This window comes from Equus quagga, chromosome 2, assembly GCF_021613505.1.
Source record: "Equus quagga isolate Etosha38 chromosome 2, UCLA_HA_Equagga_1.0, whole genome shotgun sequence".
NCBI classification, from domain to species: Eukaryota; Metazoa; Chordata; class Mammalia; order Perissodactyla; family Equidae; genus Equus; species Equus quagga.
Window position 1 is genome coordinate 17,425,388 of NC_060268.1, and position 24,213 is coordinate 17,449,600.

The window sequence follows — 24,213 nt, forward strand, 5'->3', positions numbered from 1 at the left end:
TTTTATTGCCTATAAATTGGTTATAGATCTAGAGGCTTATCTAAATTCATGTTCAGTGTTTATATTTGTCTTTTTTTTTTTTTAAAGATTGTGTTTTTCCTTTTTCTCCCAAAGCACCCCCCAGTATGTAGTTGTGTATTTTTAGTTGTGGGTCCTTCTAGTTGTGGCATGTGGGATGCCGCCCCAGCATGGCTTGATGAGTGGTGCCATGTCAGCGCCCAGGATTTGAACCAGTGAAAGCCTGGGCCGCCAAAACAGAGTGCGTGAACTTAACCACTCGACCACGGGGCCAGCCCTATATTTGTCTTAATTTGGAAGTTTTTAAGTGTTTTTTGGCAAGACTGCTTCGTATCTATTTGTGAACTTTTATCAGAAGTAAATATTATCTGGTTGTTTATCTTTTTCTTAGGTTTTCAGTCTCCATCATCATTGCCTGGGTCCATTAATGCATTAACTGTTGAAAAATAATTTTCTAATTCTATCATTTCTTTTCCATTTATTAGCCAGAATACTTCTATAAAAAGGAACATCCCTCATCAATAATTTGGTTACCTTGGTGTTAGCAATTATAAAGGAAAGGCAAGATAAATGTGATTGACTTTAACCCCCCTTTTATTTACCGGTTTTCAAAATAATGAAGTAGTTTCCTAGCATCCTCCAAAGGTGACCAATGAGTCTTTTTATTTTTGTTTGTTTTTATTATCATTATAATCTCTCTTTAGTATAAATGTATTTGATATGTTTCAATCCATTGCAGGTATTATCTTTATTGCTACTCAGATTGTTTCATCTTTGGCCAGTGGGAGCTTATTCAGGTTGGCTCCTGAGTCCTTTTGACATGACCCTGGCAGTCATTGATTGTTTTCTTTCTGATATGACAAGATGTTCTAGGTTCATCTTGTTCTTTTGTGCCCCAGATCTGAAATCAGCCATTTCTCTAAGGAGCTCTGGTTTCTTTTTGTGGAAAATGGCATTTAGAGACTATGCTATAGGTGCTAGACTATTGGGTTGGTCCTCATGGCCTTCATGTCTCTTGAGTTGGTCATTGGCTTAGTCTTGTTCGTTGGACAGAGCTAGAAATGAATTTTTAAAGAGGAAAAACACTGATAAATTCACACAAATACTTTCAATTCAAATTGAGATTTATCTCATTGATTTTATATCTTCACCCCATTTTAACCATGCTGAAATTCTTGGTTCTAAGTAAAATCCTTACAGTCTCTCATTTGATTTATCCCTTGCTACACATATAGTTGTCTCAGAATAATAATACCACCACTAGTAATTTGATTACTGATAGTAGTTTGTACTTAGGGTACATTCCACTAGGGATGGACAGTCTAATTACTGTGTTTTAAAGTCACTTGAAATAATTTCTTTATTCTTATACCACCAGTTGGATATAACAGTTAAGTGCATTTGTTTAATTTTACTTTTGATTTTTCATGATTATTGTAAAAAAAAAAATCATTTTATAGTTATGTAAAACATTTAAATGGCTCCGTGGTCAAATCTCAAACCACCTTATACTTAAAGAAGTGTCTTTCCCACCCTAGTCTCTCTCTCCCTTTTATATAGGTAACTATATATGTATATGTTTTTGTTATTTTGTAAGTTTAAGTTCAATTAAGAGTTTGTATACATGTGGAATGATTGATTTACTTAAAGTCTAATAATGTTGACAATATTTTCCCATTTGTTTGCATCGCTCTCTGTTCTCGCTCATTTCTAATCAAAAATAAAGAGCTTCGTAGTAAAGAAAAGGTCTCATCCCTAAGAACATTAATTCCAGTTCTTTTTTTGTCAGTGTGTGTACAGTGGGCTTGTTCCTTGCAGTGTGCGATTATCACTTAGGATTTTTTTCTTCATTAAATGCTTATAATTCCTTTAATGGCTGTTTATTAAAAGTAATAATTATTATGGGTCTTTTAAGAATTCTAAACCACCTATATTGACAGTTTGCATTAGAATATGTCTAATTTTTTCTAAACTCAAGCCTAGTACTAGTACTGTCTATTTTATAGGCCAGGATAGCTTAAACATTTATTTTGTATGAAAATTTATCCCTCTAGAGCCCTACTTTTAGTTCTCAGATTTTTTGTTTTACATAAAAGTTTTAGTTTTTAACGATTCTTATTTTTTGTAAGACTAAAAAGGCCGTCATCCAACTTCTGTTTGAAAGTATGAATTTTAGTGCATTATCTTCCTTTATTTTTCAGGGTTGCAATCCAATAATCACATTAACAGAGTAGTAAGTCATCCCACACTTCCTGTTACAATAACTGCTCATGAAGATAGACACATCAAATTTTTTGACAATAAAACGGGTAAGTAGGTTGTCTTGTTTTCTTTTCAATTATATTAATGTAAATTTGAGATGATCAAAAATGCTATTCTTTTGTATAAAATATATTGACTTTTTGGCTTCAAAATTGCCAAGTTAAATCATTTTAACTCAGATTTATGCTTTACTTAACGTAGCATACTTGCAGTGTATGTTAAGTTTTATCCTTAAGTATATATAATACTTTGCCTACCTATTATGATTTCTTCATGTCATGTTAGTTAAATATAAATCTTTCCATTTCAGATTTTTCCTTTATATTCTATTTTGAATTAGCGTAGTGAAAGAAGTCTCTTTCTGGTGTTTGGCATTTCACGTATTCTTAAAATTACCTCTCAGTGGATGAAATGATGATATAGTGGAAATTGTTTATTGTCATCTTTCCTGTATTTCTTGTTGTAAGGGAACTTACCAGTTATGTAGAAGTGAAGTCAAATGTTAATTTAGCCATATGGTTGTTTCTTTAAGGACCCCTGTTTCATCTCTCATTATTTAGAATACTATGTAAAATATTGTTTGCTCTCTTCTAGGAAAGGTCTTGACAGCTCTTAGGCTTTTTTGAGGAGAAGCTAAAACAGTCAGGGACATTGAAGGACTTCCACATAAGAAACTTAAATGTTAATTGCAACATTATTGCAGGGCAACAAATTATGAAGCAAGACAACCAGTCATAACTGCAGATTTCTGTTTGAAGGTTGTGTAGGACATGGTCATAATTTTCAGTCTTTAGAGTCTTACATAAATCTCTTTGTTCAAACAACATTTTCATGGACAGATTCCTTTTAACTCAGTAGAACAAGTTAAGAGAATGCATATTCACAGGTCTATATATTACACAGGAAAGAAGATGCATATTCATGTGAATGTTCTCAATTTAATATTTTGTCACATCAATTCTTTGAACATTTTTATGAAGCCTGAAGATCTTCCTCTGCTGCAAGAGCAGAGAGATAATTTCCTTTACTGTACTTCTAAAAAGATTTCTTTTTATTAATTATTGAAGATTTACATCTGTAAGTGGAGGCTCAGGAAATTTAGTAGTTGTATTAAAAGCAAAAGGTGAGTCTCTAGAGCTGTTTTGCTGGCAGAAATCAAGAAAGTGGTAATGAAATTTTACTTAATAACAGAAAGAGGACGCTATAGTCTTTCAAATTGTTTACAAATTCTACCAATTTATTCTTTCTAAGTAGTCTAGTACCTTATCTGTAGTGTGAAAAGAATTGAAGCAGAAGGCTCTAAACAATGGACAACTTCTAAGTTAAGTTCTCTCTCACTTTCACTCTCACATACACACAGATACACACACACACACACACACACACCATTTAGTTAAACTACAAATTGTGTTCGGAAGTTTTGTTTTCAAAGAAATCCTTCTTTAAAAATTGGTTTAAATGTGATAAACTAGAATATCCCCATAACTAATCTTGCTGATTAGCTAAGTTGTTAATAGAATATTATTCTATCAAATGAATAGTAAATTTATTGAATTTTTTATCTGAAACATAGAAATTGGTACCATGAAATGGGTTAAATAAATATTTAGATTTATATATTTAGCATTTTGTATTCTGCACTGCACTGGCTAGCATCTTGTATAATATGTGGTTTCTGCTTTCTGGGGGCTTATTGTTGCCTGGGGAAAATGGGATATGCATGAGTGTGTGCGCTCATACATACATCAGTGAGATGAGCCCTGTTACATAACGGAGTCTTCAAAGAGTGAGAGTTTGAGCTTTGCCTTGAAGGAATGGGAAGATTTTTCTTTAAGTGAAGAAGGTAGTAGGAAATTCCAGATAAGGCCATATTTTCAGCAGAGGCACGATGGTAGGAACTTGGGCTGAAATAGAAGTTTCTCATAGGCAAAGCCAAACAGGTAAGTTTGGAGAAGCAAAACAGAACCTGTTGAGGAGAACTTTTCAAGCTGAGAATAAGAAGCTAAGAATAATGGGTTTGTGTTTATGCTGCACACTATGAAAATCACTTAAAGTATACGAGCAGGGGTTTGCAAAATTGGTTGAGAAAGATTATTCAAGTTGAACTATGTAGTAGATCCTTGACTTTAAAGAAATGGGAAATTTCAGTTTCTACTGTTTCTTCCAGAGAGATCTTCAGGGCTCATGAGTTCTAATATTTTGGTAAAGGCACAAATCTGAGTTGTATACACTGTACCTGAGAGACTTGGCTAGTGAGTAAGCCTGGGAGAAGGTTGTAGTGAGGGATGTGGAGGAGTTGGAGGAACAAGGTCCTAAGTTGGTTGTGGATTTATTCATTCAGGAAAATTTTTGAGTATCTCAGATCTGCCATCTGAGAATTGGCACAATTCTCAGTGCTTGGTGAACAAAACAAACAAAACGTCCTGTCGCTTTGGAGCTTATAGACTAGTGATACATTGCTTACCGTGAGTGAGACATCGTTCTGTTTGACTTACATATATTCACGTGTTTGCTCTTCTAATAACTCTATAAGGTAGATACAGTACTATTATTATCTCCGTTTTACAGTAGAAATAAAAAGCTTAAAAGGGGCCGGCCCCATGGCCAAGTTCGTGCGTTCTGCTTTGGCGGCCCAGGGTTTCGTTTGCTGGTTTGCATCCTGGGCACAGACCTACACACCACTCATTAAGCCACACTGTGGTGGCACCCCACATAGAGGAACTAAAATGACTTACAACTAGGATATACAACAATGCCCTGAGGCTTTGGGGAGGAATAAAAGACTCAAAAGAGGTAATTTGTGCAATGTTATACAACAGAAAAATTTCAGGGTTGGGAGTCAAACCCATACAGTTTGCTTCTAGAGTCCATATTTTTTTACATCAGTCTGTTTCTTCTCCATTTCATAGAGGCCCATAACACTGATTACCCAAATCAGGGGGCTTAAGGTGCCAGGGAGGGGAGAATGGGTAACTGCCTGTGTCCCCTATTTCCTCAGTTACAGGAGGAAAGAATCTTGGTGGGGAAAGAGAGTTTGGTCGCAGAGGCATCGGGCCAAAGTGAAATTGGTTAAACATGAGAAGCTGCAAGTATTTGATGGTGAAGGAAGGGTCCTAGTTCTTGGGAGGGGTCAGAAGCTTTTCGACTTCTGTGGTCAGCAGTGGAAGCCCAGCCCCAAAGTATTTGTGCAGCATAACTTTGTATTTACAACTTGTTTTTTAATTTCAACTTGCTGTTGAATCTTGTTTGCTTGCCAAATCTTCAGTGAAGATATTCATTAGATTACGTTTTCCAGAGTAGTGTTTTTGTTACTGTGTGGGGAAATCCATAATAATTTCTCTGATATACTCCTGCTCTCCCTTTTCTTGTTTCTAATATATAACATGATTAACATTTCCAAGGATAAACGAGTTTGATGATACTAGAATCTTTGGGTAGGAATGTATTCTCTGGTGATTTGTTTATTAACCCTGTATATAAAATAATCCTTATGTCTCTTAATGAGAAAGATTCTATTTTCATTTTAATTCTAGTTTACATGATCTTAAACTTTTGATGCAGTCCTGTAGTCATCTTGTTTTCCACTGCAGATACTGTCACATTCATGTCACACAGAAGTCTTTTCTAGGAGTAATTTAGAAAGTTCTGCATTAGAATTAAAATTTTCTTTAAAATATCATTACAGTAGGTGAAACTTGAAAACATTATACTAAGTAACGGAGGGCAGACACAAAAAGCCGTATGTTGTCTGATTTCATTTGTATGAAGCATCCAGAATAGGCCAATCCATAGAGAAAGCAGACTAATGCTTACCAGCGACGTGGGGGAGGGGAGAAATGGGGAATGACTGCTAAATGGGTATAGGGTTTTCCTTTTGCAGTGAGGAAAAGGTTCTGAAATAGATGATGATGATGGTTGCACATCATTGTGAATGTTCTAAAAGCCACTGAATTATACCCTCTCAAATGGTTGAAATGGTCAATTTTATGTTAACGTATATTTTACCACAATAAAAAAATATTGCTATAGTGATTGTCTAGTTTATATTGATGCTGTATTATGGTTTCTGCTGTCTCAAGTTAGTAACTATTTGTGAAAACTTAATTTTCTCTGTTATGTTTTATTTAGGTAAAATGATCCATTCTATGGTAGCTCATTTGGATGCTGTTACAAGTCTAGCAGTAGATCCTAATGGAATCTATTTAATGTCTGGAAGTAAGTCTGAACTTCCTGTATTGCCTACAAACTTTATAAAAGAATTGTTACTCAATAACATACTTTATTTGTTCTTTTACAGGCCATGATTGTTCTATTAGATTGTGGAATTTGGACAGCAAGACATGTGTGCAAGAAATAACAGCACATAGGAAGAAATTAGATGAATCAATTTATGATGTAGCTTTCCATCCATCAAAAGCATATATTGCCAGTGCAGGGGCTGATGCCCTGGCCAAAGTGTTTGTGTGAATCGACAGAAGCTCACATTCTAACAACAGACTTGCGTGGACAGAAAGAGGGTCTGCATCACTGCCATCAAAAAGCTTACTGATATGACACTACATGTGATCTGCCTGGTGAAGGCTATTGAGGACAGGCATAAATTGGTAGAAATCACATCTTAATGTCAGGCTCATTAATTTAATTGTAATTACTGTATTTTGTGGGACAAAAAAAAAGGACTCCAGTATTTGTGGCCTGTACTGGATATGAACTGAGCGTATGTCTGTTTTTTAGGTATCTTTAAGCCAATGTGGAGTCTGATCTTACAAAAAGACTTTTATTTTGGACTCTGTGTGCTGCCTTAGGGTTAGGAATGTGGTGCTCTTGTTGGGGGGAAGTGAGCTCCAAGAGTAGCTTTTTTTCATCTCTTAGTGATCTTCTGTTTATCAGTTGAATGCCACAGATTCCCTTTTAAACTTATTTTGCTTTAAAAAAAAAAAAAGAAAATTTAACTTAAAATATTTTAGCATTAGTTGCACAAAATGTTTGAATAAAATTCTAGTTTTTATAAGTCTTTTTATATATTTAGCCTGTCACAACAGTGCTCAAGATTGTATTGAAGTTTTTCTGCATTATACAACCCTAAAACACAGAGATCTCACTGACCCGCTGCCGTGTAACCACACTCTTTCCTTCTTTTGCCTAATACAGCTCAGCTAAGTCCTTCCATAAGATGCTAAATCACCTTCATCATCACATAATTGTCTTCATAAACTGAGGACTATTAAGTGTATTAAAATGAAACAGTGGGGTTTAGTACTCCAAATGAACTCTTAAAAAGAAAAAAAACTAATCTTGGCATCCTATCACTATGTGATATTTTGTACATCTTACTGTATTTACAAGTTTATTTATCAAGGATTATCCATCTTGCTAATAGCCTATTATTTATTTCACTTTTTGTTGGTCTTTATATCCTTTTATTAATGTGCTAAAGGAACCTGTATATCTATTTTGGAACACTTTGAATAGTCTAAAATAGACTAAAAATGGAATATTTTATAGTTTGAGTTACAAACCAAGGTGATTCCCCCCAGATACATATCTTGGTTTACCATGATTCCAAACAAAACTATCTTGTTTAAAAATATTTGGAGTAAAATTTTATTTGCATTACAAATAGGATACAAAAATAGTTGAATCAGGATACAGAAATCTGCTGTGTTTGGACTAGTTATCCCTGTTTTATTTTTTCAGATGTGCTTAATTTTATGGTGTAACTAAAGATTTTGTTTGTGTAATGCATGATTAAGACAATAAAGTATTTTTTCTAGTCTTCCAAAAAACTTTTCTGATCAGTTTGCGAGTTTTGATGAGTTTTGTAAGGTTTTTGTTTTACAAACTATGAATCAGCAAATTTTTAAGATTGTACCACATAGCAAACATACAGCTGTTGAAAAATAATGTATATAAAATGCATATAATAAATATTAAATTGTGTACCTGTAAGTTACTGTTGGCTACATTATTTTATGTTGAATAATAATGTGCAATACTTTACTCTCCATCATTAAACTAGGAAATGGAGATGATTTCTCAGTGAGTCCTTCATTTTTATGCTGTTCTTTTTAACTTTGTACTGCTTATTGACATTCTAATAAGATTAGAACAGTTAACACTATTCAGAATGCCTTTCTAAGTATTTCACCCCATTTGGAGATAAGAAAAATCTTCTATTGAAATAAATTAGATAATTCAAAATAACCAAAAAATGCAGAGGTGCAGTTTTAAATCATTTCCTTAGACATCTTATTACTTTATTAAATCTGGATTTTAGTTAATCGTGTTGTTATTCCTATAGTCATAATGTTTCCACAAAAATGTTCACCAGAGAATAAACTGCATTTTTCATTAAAAGTTGTCCTTATAAATAATATAAGTATTAACATTTTCAAACTTTTTCCTTCAACAAGGTAATATCCTTTTTCTTTGAAGGAAATTGCAGATGAAATTAGAAGGTAACATTAGAAAACTTGAGTGGCAAAGTTTTATTTCAATGCCTACTGCAAAAAAAAATTACATTGAGAAATTTTATCTACCATAAAAATCTAAGTGGCAGTTTTAGTTATTGCTGGTGAAATAGTAACTTTTCAGAAATTTTCCTAAAATACTAGTTTTTCTGGTTTTCTGAAGATTCAACTTAAACGGGCACTTTTCTCCTCCTCCTCCTCTTTTTTTTTTTTGAAATAATTTAAGAACAAGCTTTTTCCAAAGCTAGTATTGTTTCTGGCAGCTATTCCAAACCAATGGGTTACTGTTTAACTGAAATGTGATTATCATCATTACAATGCATAACCTCTTTTGGAATGTATTAAAACTGAAATGAATAAAAATTAGTATATATGTTTATTTTTCTCTTATCTAGTTTGTATTTTTCTCTACAGTATTAAACATTTGGAAGAGCCTAATGGATGCAGAAAGAATATCTTACTTTCATTTTATTGACGTGCTTCCATTTGTGACTTCTGGGAATTATGTAGATTCACTGACTATAAGTGGTGCTTTATACATAAAGTTTAAGAATACTTTTATATACAAACTTCAATATGTTGACTTTTTCAATATTTAATCATTCTGCCTTCATATTTTAGTTATTCATGTACTTATATTTCAAATTTAAGTTATCCACTGAAGACCAACATCTCATTTAATGCATAAAGTTGTAAATGGGCTGGCATATTTGAAATTTAGGCATACCTGCTAAAGTTGGATTATAATACATCTTTTTAAAAATTCTCTTGACTCTCTGCTTTTCAGTTGTTAACCCTTTATCTTGATTGTTTACTTATAAAAAATAATTGATAGTAACTTAATAAAGTGCTCATTTCTGTTCTCTTGCTGATCTTTAGCTTCCCTGATTACCTCAGATGCCTCAAAACTGTGTCCTTTCTAAAATTAAAGAAAAAGCATTTTTAAAAGGGCTAAAGACTAGAGGTTCAGTTTTCATTTTTTTAAGCAGTGATACTCTCAGCTGAGAATTTGTGGTCTGTTTATTAGGGAAAAATCATGTTAAGCTCATTTTTGTTTAATTTTATGAGAACTCTTGTTATAGGAATGGATCATATTTGTAAGCTTTTTATAAAGGGGGGTGCTTTATTGACTTCCCATAACTCCATTCTGTCAAATTTTTATGTAGTGTCAAAGGCAATTTCAGTTTTGCCTCTCTGATACATAATCCTTTCATTCCCTTTACACAAGCCACAAAATTTTTAGAAGATTTACTGGAGTATATATATTATTCCACCCAGTTAACACCTTTTTCAGGCCAGCTGGCTGTAAACCATTTCAGAGAGGATCAGCGTGTGTGTAAAGGGAGATAGGGTGTGTAAGTGGATGAGGGACAGGACCGGTCCTGTCTGTAGAGAAGACAAGGAGGATGGGATGACAGGGCACCTCTGAGGGGAGAGTTGTTAGTGAGGGTGATAAGTAAAGGAGTTTGGATTGCTTTTCTTAGGAACCAGCTTCACAAGTGTGAGTAAAAATGTTAATCACAAAACATTTCTGTTGAACCAAGTAACCAAAAGCATCTCATACTGTTTAACCTGGTACTGGCTGTATGTAACGCCTAGCACAGTAGGCACTCAAATTTTATTGAATGAAAGAGAAAATAAACATAGTCTTATTGCATGATTTTAAGAAAAAATTAGATTGGTGTTTTCACATGAATTAGTGAATGTAGAATTTTTACCATGTCCTAGGGAGAGACACTTGGAATAATACAAGTAAGGCAGCTTAGAATAATAGTCGTTAGCAGTTTTATTGCTTAAATACTCAAACTACAATATTTTTTCCTGCAGTTCTGCTATTTGAAATACGTGCTTTTCTTTAAAGCTAAATGTTTGTGTTAAGTGAAAATTTACCACCTTAACCTTTTTTCAGTACATAGATTACTATTTTAGAGTACAAGACAAATATATCTACACACATATAAAATTGATATAGAAAAATACCAGGCAATCCTGCTATCTTGTTCAGTGTGGTATTTCAGTTCTAAGTTACTATGAAAATATACTACAAAAGCTTGATACCGAATTCCCTTCCATTTCTTCTGTGACTGATTATAACTTTTTAGTATATTAAGTAACAACTATTACTGATTGGTTTTAAGACAACATCTACTTCGGTCAAAATATTTATATTTGAACTAAGTTAAAGAGCTGCTTTCTATTTAAGTTTCTCTTTCATTTTCCTTATATAATATAGAATGATTAGAGAAGGAATGTTCCTTTTGGTCTAAGTATCAGATTCTTTTATTGAGCTATGGAATTTGCATAAATATCTATACATTTAATATTCATGTTAGAACTCGTAAGATTTTAATCCACGATATTTCCTCTTTCCTGAGTTTTTAAGGATCATGATTATGAAGCCTCAGCAGAGTGTTTTGAACAATTAGGTCTAAATTGTAATTAGATGGTAGTAGCTTTAAATGAATGCTTATTTGCTTAAAATAGTTGCTGGCATCTTTAACAGTTTTATATCTGATCCTGGTATGCTATATAGTATTTCAGTATTACGAGAATATAACTTATACATTATATCCCCTTGCAGTTTTTCTTTCACTTGTCATAATGTGACCATTATTGCTGGGATTCTAAGAAATCTCTACAAATTCCTCTAATGACATCGGAAACAATTGGTTCTAATCCTGTGAACTCTCTTGTGAAGAAAGCATGTGACTCCTTTGGTTTAGAGGCCATATCTTTCAGGTCATCCAGAGGTGCCCAAGCCACACCAACAGAGAAGATGGTGATACCTACAATGGAAACATTAAGTGAATTAAAACGAAGTTCCAGCTTATATATAAAATTACATGCAAAGATTTTTCATATATTAGCACACAGCTGAAGAGAAAACTGGTAACGTCTGAAGAACTAAATCCCCTGTACCAAATTGTTAGGTAGGTTTTAACAGGCATTGTGATGAGAATGGCTCAACAGTTTGGTCAAAACCAGAAGCTTTGCTATTAGGGTAATTTACCACATTAACAGCTAAATCATATGATCACTTACATAGAAAAAAATTTGATGTTTCAATATCCATCATGATAGAACACAGTAAGCTAGAAATAGAAGGAAACTTTCTTAGCCTGACAAAAATGCCTAAATATATATATATATATCAATCCAAACCCTACAGCAAACATAGTGAAATGGTAAAAACTTCCCCTCTGAGGCTGGCATGAGAAAGGACTGCCTGCTGTCATCACTTCAATTAGTCGTTCTGGAGTCACAGCAAGGACAACAGGGCAAGAAAGAAGGGCATAACAAGATAGGATACGTAAATGGTCGGAGTTTTCTAAGGCTGCATTGTCGGGGGGGGGGGGGAATGGTGACTAGTCCTCTGTGAATAATGCCAAGTTTCTTCCATTTCAATTTTTATATTTTTACATTGGCAACACCAGTAGTCAGAAATCGTCAGTCTTTAATCCCAAAGCAAAAATCTCCTGGTGATGAAAACAGCCAAGGAGAAATGTCTGTGAAGCTAGAATTTCTTCCAGTCACACAAGGCATTCCATCTGCATTCCCTTGAGCTACTAGAAGATTTTCCCTCCAACTGTACATGTGGTTAGGTGATGTGACGTTAGTTCGATTCACCTCGTTCCCGATTGTGGAAGTGGTGTAGCAGAGTCTTAGTGTAGACTACCATCTCTCTCATGGGTGAAGTTCCCCATAAAATTTTGAGAGTTTCTGAAAGAGCCCCTCCTATCCAAGGATTCTAGTGGTATACAGTGCTCAGAGTTGTCAATACTTAAGATATAAACCCATTTATTTGCAAATAAGCAGGTTTATGATGGAAAAGCTACTTGAAAAGCTACTTGAAACGATTTCTGATTTATCACCACCAGCCAATCCTCTCTCGCTGGCAAGAGAGAAAAGGTCAAAAATTTTCCTCCCTCCTGTTTTTCTCACTTTTCATTCTGCATTCAAGCTCAGATTATTTAGCTCAGGCCCAGTATATAATTACAGGTTTTTTTGTTTTTTTTTTTTAAACTTGTGGTCTATCCCTGAAAGCCTACCCTATTTTCTGGCTTTTGTTAACTTTCACTTCATTATCACTAAAAGATAACTTTCATGAAAATAGTCTAGCCCAGCCTCCTAAAAGTCAATTGACCACATCGGGGGAAAATGTATTTGAATTAACCTGGTTCACTTTAGCCTGAAGCCAATCCTGTTAACCAGAAATTAGTTCAGTAAGCTGCACTTTTAAGGAGTATGATAGCGAACAGGTGTTCAACATAGGCTAGTAGCTGACGTATAAAATAAACCAGTGTATAGCTTAAATGGCATGTATCAGCTCTCTGTCCTACTTTATAAAAACTGCTCCATCAATATCTATAAAAGTACATAAGTGCATTAGCAGAGGTGCTAATTGTACAAAAGGGAAAAGGTTAAGTCATTAGGAATTAAATAGGGAAAAGTGCAGAAGAGTGTAGAAAAATGCAAGGACGCTAATTCCGCACCCCCCCCCCCCCAAGTTAGCATTTTTGTTTCTTAAATATTATTGGACTCCAGTCACTCAGTTTTATCCCAGGAAAGGGAACCTCAGCTTTATCTTGGCCTATTTGATCTCAGCACGTTATGTTAATGTCTTCAGAAACTAGAGGCCTTTGCCAAAAGAAATATTAAGGTTGGGATAAGGGAGAAAAAAACCCTTTTCATATCTTTTAATAACATCAGAGTGTGTGTTCATTATCTCAAGAAAGACACCAGAAAGGAAGTTTAGATGGGATGGTATTAAAGTCTTTATTGGTGACCTTAGCATCTAGAAAACTCATGCCAGACTGAAAACTACTAAAAAAGAGTTAGGATAAATTATCAAATAGATTCATAATACTTTGTTATAAAGGGGGATATATTCCAAGTTTGAGCCAAATGTGAGGACTTGTAACGTATTTCCTTGATGTATGACATGGTTCTCATGGCAGTTCCAAGATAGTGTGGTTAGGCGTGGACTCAGCCAGACTGCCTGGGTTTGAATATTGGCCTCAACACTAGCTGTGTGATTTTGAGGAAGTTTCTTATCTGTAGAATGAGATTAATAGGGCTGCTTTGACAATTAAATCAGTTAATATTGGGTAAAGCTCTTAGAACAATGAGTGCTACACTGTAGGTGTTTGTTCAATAAAATAAATGCTTAAGTTTATATTTACTCCTAAAATTCACTGAACCCCTCCCTTGGTTCCCTTCCCAGTCAAAGGACAAGGACCTTACCTGCATCATGTGCAGCAGCTGCAGGACCTCGAACGTCATCGTAGGACTGCCCGTCTGTGACAATCACCAGGAAGTTCTTGTTGGGGCTATCCCTCATGGGACCAAACACGTTTCTAACAGTAAAGGAAATGGCGTCACCAGTAGCCGTTCCGCCACTCATGTAGCGGATGTTTCTGATAACGGCCAGGACATTCTCTTTGGTGCTATAGTCAGTGAAACTGAACTCTGTGCGCTGATCATAGGTGAACTGTACAGCAGCTATCTTGGCACCAATGTCCGAAATTTCAAAAGTCTTGGCTATGTTGGAAACAAATTCAAGCATGAGGCGGAAATTGCTGTCTCCAACACTGCTGGAGCCGTCAATTAGAAAGGCGATGTTCACCGAGTTATAACAGGTCTTGCTGCACATCATTTGCTCGTGAGCGCAGAGCTTCTGCACCAGAGGCTTTACATATTTCGTGGTGCCAAACCAGTTGGGCATGTGGTAAGAGAAGAAGCCATTATTCCGACAGACAGCCTAATGGAGGAGACATAAAAGAGATCCAAAGTTGCTTCTTCTTAAAAATTATGAGAACATTACATCTTGAATGTTTAAAGTTAATCCAGGTATGGGCCAGTCAGCACTAGGCCTCGAGGTCCAAAACTGAATGAGTACCATAACAGAAGACACCCTTCACCTCCTTACCTTGTCAACAAATGCAACATCCTGAACCATCCCCAGTTCTTCAGGGATAGGCTTTGCCACGGAAACTATAAATACATTGACGCCAAACTCTCTGGCCACAATGCCTGCTTCCTCGATATCATCAGAAGGCCAGCCATCAATAAATACCACCACCACTTTGGGGATCCCTTTTCTCACTCCAGTGTCTGCTGTGAAAAATTTCTGGGCGGTGTGCTTCAAGGCTTTTCCTAGGTTCGAAAAAGAAGCAAAGTGGAACAGCACCCCTTCTCAAATGACATTTCTATTTCCCTGTACCAACTTGATGCCACCAAGTTTAAGAACTCAGTTCTATAACAGATGCCTCAGATAGGAAAGTTTAATTATCCATCAGGCCTATTTTTTGTCTTTGCCGCCCACAATACCTCCACCCTCACCTCTCAGAAGCCTCACATTTCTTTTCCTTAGATCAGTCACCAGTGAGAAACACAAAACTGACTCCCACTCCTATACTTGTGCTCTCTGTCTAGCCCCTTAGTGACTGACTACTACCTCTAGGGACTTCTTGTCTCCTTTCAGAAGGTCCACAGTGCTACTCTCGTTCTTTCCGCCGCATCTGCATTCATTAGATAAGTCTGTTGATCTTTGCTCCTTTTTAACATTCTAAACAGGTACTTCTCTAAAGTGATATCTACCCTATCCAAAATAAGGATTATAAATCACAATGCTTTATGTTTTGTAAAAATAAGCAATATCAATTAACCCTTTGCTATATTTTCCATTATAAGTTGAACATCTCAGATGATCAAGTGCAGACCTAGCTAAAAGTTCAGTGCCAGGAGGAGGAGTGTCCCATCAGCTTATAAAATAGCATGATATTGTTTCACGTGTCTGGTCATTCATAAGGCTCTCCTGTGTTACCTCCCAGGTGCCACAGTCTGCTTACCTGTGTTGGAGTTACCCCCTCTGAAACCGACTTCCTTTATGGCAAACAAAACATCTTTGGCTGATGTAAAGTTTTTCAAGTAAAATTCTATTTTTGGATGTTCACTAAGTGGAAAAATGAAAAAATGTTATCCAGGGAGAATTGGACAGGTAAAAACAAACAAGCAACATAATATACCTTAAAAAAAAGTCTTGAAATTGGACCATGCCCAAGTTTCTTTCCTATTCCCACAGTACACAGTCAACTAAGGCATGGCATCCTTACTTGAATTTTTTGGGATCTTTCAGAAATGTAACAAAAAACAATTGCTACCTTGAGCGTTTGTTACATTCTGGGTAATATGCTAAATACATATTCCGTGTATAATTTCCTTTCATCGTAACTCTACAAGGTAGAAATTATTATCCCTATTATATAAATGAAGAAACTGAGGCTCAGAGCATTTAGGCAATTTGCCCAACAAAACATGGTCACATTTTAGATTCAGGTTTGTCTGGCTCCAAAGTCTACGCCTAAACTAGATGAAGCACCTGAAACCAGGCTTGGCTCAGGGCCCCAGGCTTATGGGAAGTCTGCAGGGTTGGGCACCTGAAAGCTGGAAGGCAGCTGGGTGTGAGGCTAGGTCTGCTCTAGAGGGGACCCTGGCAGCACTGAACATTCTGGGTCTATTAACCCAGGTTTCTGAAGAGGCAATTTCCATGACACTAAGGCCAACATTTTAAAAATGAGAAAGTTATAAGGAAACGAATTATAAAGTATTATAATATTGAATTTTTCTTATACTGACATTTGCCAATCTTAAAATTATGTATATTGCAAGAGATTTGGGATTTTCCACATTTAGTAGTAAAAGAATTTTGGCTCACTTTTATAACTACACCGTGTTCATTAGACATCATGCTGAGTAAAAACAGTTAAAGCACAATTTGTTGTGTTACGTTTTTAGATAAGTCAATATTTCCTCAGTGCAAAATTTTAAGATCTTAGCATTATCAATTGCCATTAAGTCCAGATTTTTGAGGGACAAATATGGCACTGACTGTATTTCTGCATACCTGGTGTATGATTTCCATATACCTGGTGGAATGCAGGGTCACAGAATCAGATTTCATAGGGCGATAGTCTTTTCATTTTTATGGTCATTTTTCAACTATCCAAATTATGATTCATGAGATTTAGTCTTATTTTTGTATCCTTAATGACATATTGTTATTCTGCTTAAATATAAACACTTGATATACTTTATCTATTATAATGTTCTTCCTAAAATAGAAAACCTATAAACCAGGAAGTTTATAGAGAAGCTAGTCTTTGTATGAACCTACAAGGTGGTATAGCTTTGAAAAGAATTGGGTAAAAATAGCAAAGAAAAAATATAAGAAAAATATTGAGGCAAATTTGCCCTATGGGATGTTAAAATGTACAATAAAGCTACAATAAAAGCATTGTCGAAAAGATGTAAGAATTAGCACATGGATCAAAGAAACAGACTTGCCTAAACCTGTATATAAAATTGATAGCACAAATCAAGGGAATAAGCAGCTCATTTTTTTTTTTAAAGGTGTGGGACAAACAGCTTAACTATGTAGCATATGACAAAGTTAAATTCTCACACCAAAAAAATTCTATCTACATTAAGAGCCAATTGTAAAAAATAACACCAGAAAAAATGAAATATAAATTAAATATTGTAGTAGTATTAGTGACACCCTTACACCCCACTGATAGTAGTTTAAATTGGATCAACTTTCCAGAAAGCAACTTAACTTTATATCAGAAGCCTTAAAAATGTCAGGACCCTTTGACCCAATCTGACTTCTAGGAGTCTAGCTTAATGAACTAATCAGAGATGGCACAAGGATGGCTTAAGGACGCTCATCACAGTGCAATGCGCGCGCAATGGTGAAAAAGCAACAGAAGAACAGATAAATAATCATGCAGAGGAGCATTATGAAACATCATTTTTTGGAGAATATTTGTGATATGGTAAAATCACATGGTAAAGGGACGAAAACACATGATTAGACATTTTTATAGTTGGAGCTTTTGAAAAAGAAATACACATATATAAGCAAATATTTTCTTAAAATCCTGAAAGGAAATAAAACATTTTACAATGATTATCTCTGGGGGCTATATTTGGGAAATCTGTTTTCTTTGTGCTTTATACGTTTTCAAGCTTTCTATAATGAGCATATTATAATGCTAAAAGCCATCAATGCATATTATTTTAAAATGAATAAAAAAAAGGTCAAGCTTCAGATCTCCAATCAAAGGAATATGGAGAGAGCTTAAAAAAATAACAAGAGTATAGAGAGGAAGAATGGACACATCACTGCTTCTTCAGCAAAGAGAACTTAGCAACTGAGCAAAGTAAATGTGCAGAGGTCATTTGTATGAGCAACGAGACATTTTAGTCTACCTTCTGGTCCTTAGATAGCATAAAATTCTCTAAATCCTTTTATTCCAAAAAGGAAGCAATTAGACCTACCCAGTCTGCTCAGGCAGTCTTAAATCCTGAATTTATAGTTTGGAAATCCAGACTGTCTACAACTCACTATGTTTATACCGAATTGAAATAAATGTACCTACTAAAAGGACTGATCACTTGTCATCATTCAAGACATCATTTAAATCTCCTCCCCTTTTAACAAGGTTGGTACCTGGCTTGAACTAGGCCCACGTGTGGTCCTTCTGTTCCAATTCCCAACATTAGAGCCACTTTCCCAACAAAATTCTTCTGTAGATTAAATCGGCGCTGCCCAATATTAAAACTTCCATCGATCAGAAACGCAATGTCTGCTTTGCAGTCTGTGAGAACACCCAAAACAAGTCCTTTCGTTAGCAGTTTCAAGAGGAGGGAGGGAGCAAGAGAGAGTGTTCTTCTCCCAAACAGATATCTGGACTCTTACCTTTATTGCCAGCTTTCTTCTCAGGTGTTTTCTTTAGTCGTTTTTCTGAAACAAAGGCAGCACCTGGCATTAGCAAAAGGAAGACAGTTCCACAGCAAGAAGCCCACGTGGGGAAAAGCTCACAAGGAGTGTCATTCTTGAAAACACTTCATTCTGGACTGGGAAGTAATGCCCCAACAAACAAGTCAGGGCTGTAGCAGGCCTGCATATAGATGTGTCTCCAATCCACCACTTTGACATCCCAAACTCACAGTTGAGGCAGGATTGGGAACTCAGATTCTAACCTTCTTAATGTCCTTGATTTTAAAATTGCCACCGTCTTAGAAAAGGAGATCCCTGGCTAGTTCTTAAAATATACACACACTAATTCCTTTTATTCCTATGACAAACAGAACTAGGGAATTTATGGTACTTGTACTTTGACCAGTTTCTAGGTGTGGTTTATCAAATCAGGGAGAATTGGCAGGACTTCAAGAGAATGTTTTGTAGCAGAGTTTATAATTGAAAAAGACGTTTATAAAGAAGATGACCAAGGGATTTAAAATATAAAACAATGTTTTCCTATGTAATATACCAGTACACTTCAGATATTTGCTTTATGTTTCTTTAACATCAGTTTTTTTTTAAAGGAAAGTTCCTATCAAAGACACATTTATTTATAACTTCCAAATGCTGTGCCAGGCAACTAGGAGATAGGGTCCATATTCCAAACCTGTTGCTGGACGTGCTGTGGACACCGCTCGTCCTGTGGCTTCCTGGGTACCACTTCTGCCTTCTGTTAAAATAAAGAGAAGCTATTTTTTCCTCTTCCTTCTTTTCCATCAAAGCATAAGGAATCTAATTTAGAGTTCTTTAGGATGATAAATATATTAGAATGATGGCAATTGCAGGAGCAATTGCTGTGTGCTAGTTTCAAAGAACCAAAATGGATTCTATCTATTATATTTTAAAAGGATCACCAAAAAGGAATTCACATTTATTCACTAGTTATTTTGATTTAGTGTTGTTTGGTAAATGTCAGGGCATTCTGATTGCAAACAATTCAAGTTTCCACTGCCATCTTCTGACAGCAAGATTATTCTCCCCCCATTCACCCGTTAGGCTTGAGGGGGCCCCTGACTCTCCAGGTCCCCTGACTCTAACCTATAGTTGACCCCTTCAGTCTTGATCACAGGTTTTTCCATCAGAGTCAAAGAGGCTGGGCTGAGAAAAGCAGAAAACGTTTTGGGGGGGAGAGGTAATATTTACACAATAGTAAGCACAATGTAATTGTACCTACTTGTCACTGTGAAAGAAGCAGACCACCTGGACAGCGTCTGAGACTGGATGCCATTGGCAACGACTGAGGAATAGTTTTCTCGACCTGGTAGGCTATAGATTCGCACGGGTCCCCCTGAGTTGCCGATTACTCCTCTGCAACACAAGAACAGTTGCGATTCTATCCCCGCTTTTGCAGGGGCATCCGACCGCCAGAGTGCCACGTTGCACCTATTGCTCTGACTAATCAAGAAAATCGTTCAGCAGGGAACTATTTGAGGATGCTATCAGCCTTTTTAAAAACTCGCTTACACAGGTACGAAATCTGCTGGGGGAATGGTTTTGTGCTGTCAAACTTCTTAAGTGTTGCTAAACACACACTTGTAGCATCCTGTTCCCCACAGCCAGAGGCTCCGAGTTAGGAGCGCCAGTGTTCTTAGTTTTCTAAGATAATTTAACTACATGTCCTTGGACTTCATTTTCCAAAAATGCATCCTACTGGCTATTCTTTTGCAGGACAGCAGAGTGGTGATGAACATGGGCTCTGGAGGCAGAGAATACGGGCTTTCAGTCCCAGCTCTGGCACTTGCTAACAATGGTGACCGCGGGCAAGACACTCGACAACTCTCTGAGTTGAGTTTCCTCAACTGTAAAACGGAGTCAAACTATATCTACCACACAGAAGTAGAGTAGCAGCACATAGTAAAAACGCAGTAATATACCACATGATTAGAAATGTTTCAGAATCACAGGAGTCTAGCTGTCAAGAAACAACGCAATTTGCCTTTAGTCGGAAAGCTTCCCTTGTATGTTTGGTGTATCCACCTTCTATGGCCAAAAGTGGCACCAAAAGAAAGAAAAGGTGCGAGTGTGTGGCATCCAGTTGGCTACAGAGGGGAAGGGAATCCTGGCACGTGCATCTCTCTCCCCGTGGCGTGTCTGGGCTTACCTGTGGATGGCGGCGCCACATATGCTCGATACAGAAGCATACACGATGTTCCCAAACACAGACAATTCCTCAAGAGGGCAGTCCCCTGGGCAGAGGACATCTGCTTTCTCCTTCCTGATGTCCAGGCCTCTGGTAAAGCACGTGATAGCGATGGGAACTGAAGAGAAAGGAGGGAAGGTAATAACCATTCTTAGGACTTCTACAAGAGTGGTGCTGGTGGGGGGGGAGGGGGCCTAGGATGAGATTGAAGCTTTACTTCCCTAATTTCTACACTCCTTAAGAATATTGACTTATGTACCATTCCACACTATTCCAGATTTCAGCAAGCCAAAAATCACTTTTCCAATCTAGTCTTCAGCCACTATAAAGACTAACGGGAGAATTTTCTCAGTTCTTATCAGTTTGGAAATACACAATTGGAAATATATCAGAACTAGAAAATAACAGGCATTGGCCATTTATTCTAGAAATATAAAAATCTCAGTTCTGATGATGTGTGTACATAGTTGCCTGAGGCGAAGATATTAAATCTGGGCTGCACCTGTGAGGGACATTTTCATAGACACAGGCACAAACCTAAGTCATCTTTTGCTTCAGAGGACCATTTATATCAGTTTTCCTCCAAATGCAGTGCCTTAAAATTATACCTTAATTTAAGCAAACTAGTGAAAAGACACTTCACTTTACAGAGTGTCATTTAGCTCAATCATTCATTTTATAGTTGAAGAAATTAACGGCCTGGGGTTACTTTACTCAAGGTCACCCAGCTCAAGGAGCATTCTGCAACTCCTGCAGGCCAGGAAACGGGGCAGTTAGTCTCTTCAGAATGGAGTATTTTCATCTGAATTGAACCTGATTACTTCTGCTCCAGATCTGTCCAGAAAGATATACCAGGCAGTGAATGCATTTTTAGAAAGCACTGTTAATACTCCAGCTTTACACAGTCAACCTGACTAATAAAGAATCGAAGTTTTTTACTACAAAAGATGTTAGGTAGAGACAAGCCCTTGGCAACATGTGACAAGATAACAAAATACATGTTAATTCATCAATTTACTGTGAATATTAAATTGAGAATGTTATTAAACACTACTTTCCAAAAACAGAAAGCTGTGGTTATCCAAACCTTTTTGAAACAGACGTTAATAATAATAATAAGCAACTTTTTCCCAAGGCAGAGCAACAAGGATGCTCCCTCAGGAGCCTCTGCACACCCTGGACTGTACACGTGGATGGAAGGGAAGGCAGGATGCCAGGGACAATGCTGGTTCCTTAGTTCCCAAGCACTCTAGATTGCTGGGGAAGTGAAAATCCTTACCAAAACAGTAGCCTCCTACTTATGAGCCTCATCCCTATTATCAAACAGCCTTAATTCTTCCTCCCAATTTGGGTGGCTTCAGAGACTCTGCCTTCAGCTGCCAACACTGAGTTGAGAGTGTGTGTGTGTCTTGGGGGATGCGGGAGGGCTGAAGACAGCCCGGTGCAATACTTACCCTCATTTCTCCTTTCAAGGAAAAACAAAGGATAGATTTTTTGGAAAGGAGTTTGCCTTTTATATTGTAGAAAACACACCAAATCACACACCCAGACTCGGACTTCTACACGTGGAACAAACTCTTTTTAAACTCCGTCGAATATGAAACGCGCCCATAAATGCTGCTTCTTATAGGGGTCACTCCTAGAAACACAGCCAGGGGGCACACAGGTGGGACGACGACGCAAGCCTCTCGGGCAGCTCCGACAGTCTGAAGTCCGGCTGGGAGGCTTCCCCCGACCTCAAACGCAGGGAACTCCCGGGACCAGCGCGCCCCTCGGCGGGGCTCCACGAACACCGCCTGCCTCCGCCTGTCAGCGAGCTCTGGGGACGTGAGTGTGGATGGGGGATTCCTTCTCCGCGCCGTGGGAGGAATGTCCCCATCGGACCCCAGGGGCTCCTCGCGTGGGAGGTGGGGGTGAGCCGGAGCACAGGCTGCAGGTATACAGGGGGCTGCGCCCCCCGGCCGAGGTCCAAGGGCTCGGTCTGAGCGCGCTGCCACCTGCTGGCCCTCAGCCCCTCCCGCCGCCTGCACCAAGCCCCTCTCCCCCGACCCGGGAACCCGCAGCTCACCGGCTCCCTCGCTGCCCGCGGGCTCCGGCAGCAGCAGACAGACACCTGCGGAAAGAGAACAGCGCGAGGGCTGGCTCCAGCGCCGCCCGGCTCGGCGCCGGGGGAGGGGGCGGTGAGGGGCGCGTACCCACCGAGGCAGAGGACGGGAATCCAGGCTGCAGACATGGTAGTCGGGGGGCGGCTCGCACCTGGGAGAGAGGGAGAATGCGCAGGAGGCTCCGGGGGCAGGGCGGCCCCACGTCCCCTGCACCCCGCGCCCGCCCGCTCCTGAGATCCCGCACCCCTCGGGAACCCAGGGTGGGGGACGCCGAAGAGGCCGCTGCCCCGGAGCTGGCGCCCCTCTCGGTCGGCAGGGGTCGTTCCGGCTGCAAATCGAGCCCAACCTAGAGTCGGCGTGCAACCCAGGACCGCGACGGAGGGTGCACTGTGAAGACAGACAGACAAGATGCGAGCGACAAAGGACGGCACGCACAGCCAGGCGTCAGGAACCCCACGCCCGCGCTGGACGCCCGGGCCCCGCACCTGAGTGGGATCTGCCCGCCGCGCCCGAGTGCGGAGAGAGCGGACCGCGAGCCGCTATAAAGGCCTGGCCGTGCGCATGAGCACTGGGCTGGGGGCGCGCGGAGGGGGCCGGGCAGCAGTCGGCCAGCACCCCGCCCCCCGCCCCCCGCGGAGAGGCCCGCGGCGAGGCGCCTCCCCCCTGCAGCGCGGGGCTCCGGCCCCCGGGGAGGCGCGCGGGCCGGGGCGCGGCCCCCGCGGCAGAGGAGTCGGGACGAGCTGGGCGGCGGCGGGCGGCTGCCCCACGTGCGGAGACGGCGCCCGGCCGCCCAGCGGAGCCCGCCTCGCCCGGCGCGGAGGACCAGGGCCACGCGGCCTCGGGACCAACTTCCCGACTTCGTGCTCCTCTTGGAACAGAGTCGCCGCTTCCAAAGTGAAGCCAGCCTAGGTTTGATCAACGCATGCCCTGGATTTGGTGGAGGCCCTGTGAATTGGTTGGTTATTCTTTGGACCTCGGGGAACCAGGCTTCCGACTCGGTTTCTGCGGGAGTCGGGTTTTCCCCAGCGGGTTCTGTTCACTGCAATGGGCTACGCGGGTGTAGCCCTCATCACATTTGCCTTTTTTTCTTTTCTAGGTCAGGATTTATGCTTGATTGCCTTTCCAAATTCCCAGACCTGGTGTCTGGTGTGATCGCACAGGGTCCCAGATTTGATAATGTGGTCTCCCGCTCCTCTCTTTCTCTTTCTGATACCTTTTTACAGGGGTAAGTGGGAGAAAGAGCAGAATTCACAGGGTGTGTAAGTGACAGAAAGATGGTCTGCATCGCACCTGAGGAACCACCCCCAAACCCGGGAGAGGAGGCGCCATATCGTTTTTTCTAAGTTTTAT

The 24,213-nt window shown here is 38.9% G+C and overlaps 2 protein-coding genes across 8 annotated transcripts in view; one reads left to right on the top strand and one right to left on the bottom strand.

The window, feature by feature from the left end:
* The window catches only part of STRN3 (striatin 3), a 94,648-nt gene extending 85,535 nt beyond the window's left edge, over positions 1-9,113 (top strand). For all 5 annotated transcript variants that reach the window (XM_046652027.1, XM_046652029.1, XM_046652028.1 and 2 more), the window contains 3 exons: positions 2,220-2,327; positions 6,409-6,495; positions 6,578-9,113. In XM_046652027.1, the coding sequence (XP_046507983.1) occupies positions 2,220-2,327; positions 6,409-6,495; positions 6,578-6,747 (365 nt within the window). In that variant the 3' untranslated portion in view covers positions 6,748-9,113. The remainder of the gene's footprint in view (positions 1-2,219; positions 2,328-6,408; positions 6,496-6,577) is intronic.
* A 1,405-nt stretch (positions 9,114-10,518) lies between these two features.
* COCH (cochlin) lies at positions 10,519-23,399 on the bottom strand. Of its 3 annotated transcripts, none has more exons than XM_046654827.1 (12): positions 23,349-23,399; positions 22,958-23,014; positions 22,827-22,871; positions 20,720-20,876; positions 19,793-19,926; positions 19,226-19,288; positions 18,514-18,558; positions 18,265-18,412; positions 15,602-15,705; positions 14,680-14,906; positions 13,995-14,511; positions 10,519-11,536 (listed from the first exon to the last, which is right to left on the bottom strand). In XM_046654827.1, exons 2-12 carry the CDS (start codon positions 22,989-22,991, stop codon positions 11,361-11,363), a joined length of 1,650 nt encoding a protein of 549 aa, XP_046510783.1. In that variant the 5' UTR covers positions 22,992-23,014; positions 23,349-23,399; the 3' UTR covers positions 10,519-11,360. The 3 variants fall into 3 exon arrangements, with proteins under 3 accessions (XP_046510783.1, XP_046510782.1, XP_046510784.1); XM_046654826.1 differs by having other exon boundaries at positions 23,210-23,375; XM_046654828.1 differs by lacking the exon at positions 23,349-23,399 and adding an exon at positions 23,299-23,316.
* Positions 23,400-24,213: the final 814 nt, after the last annotated feature.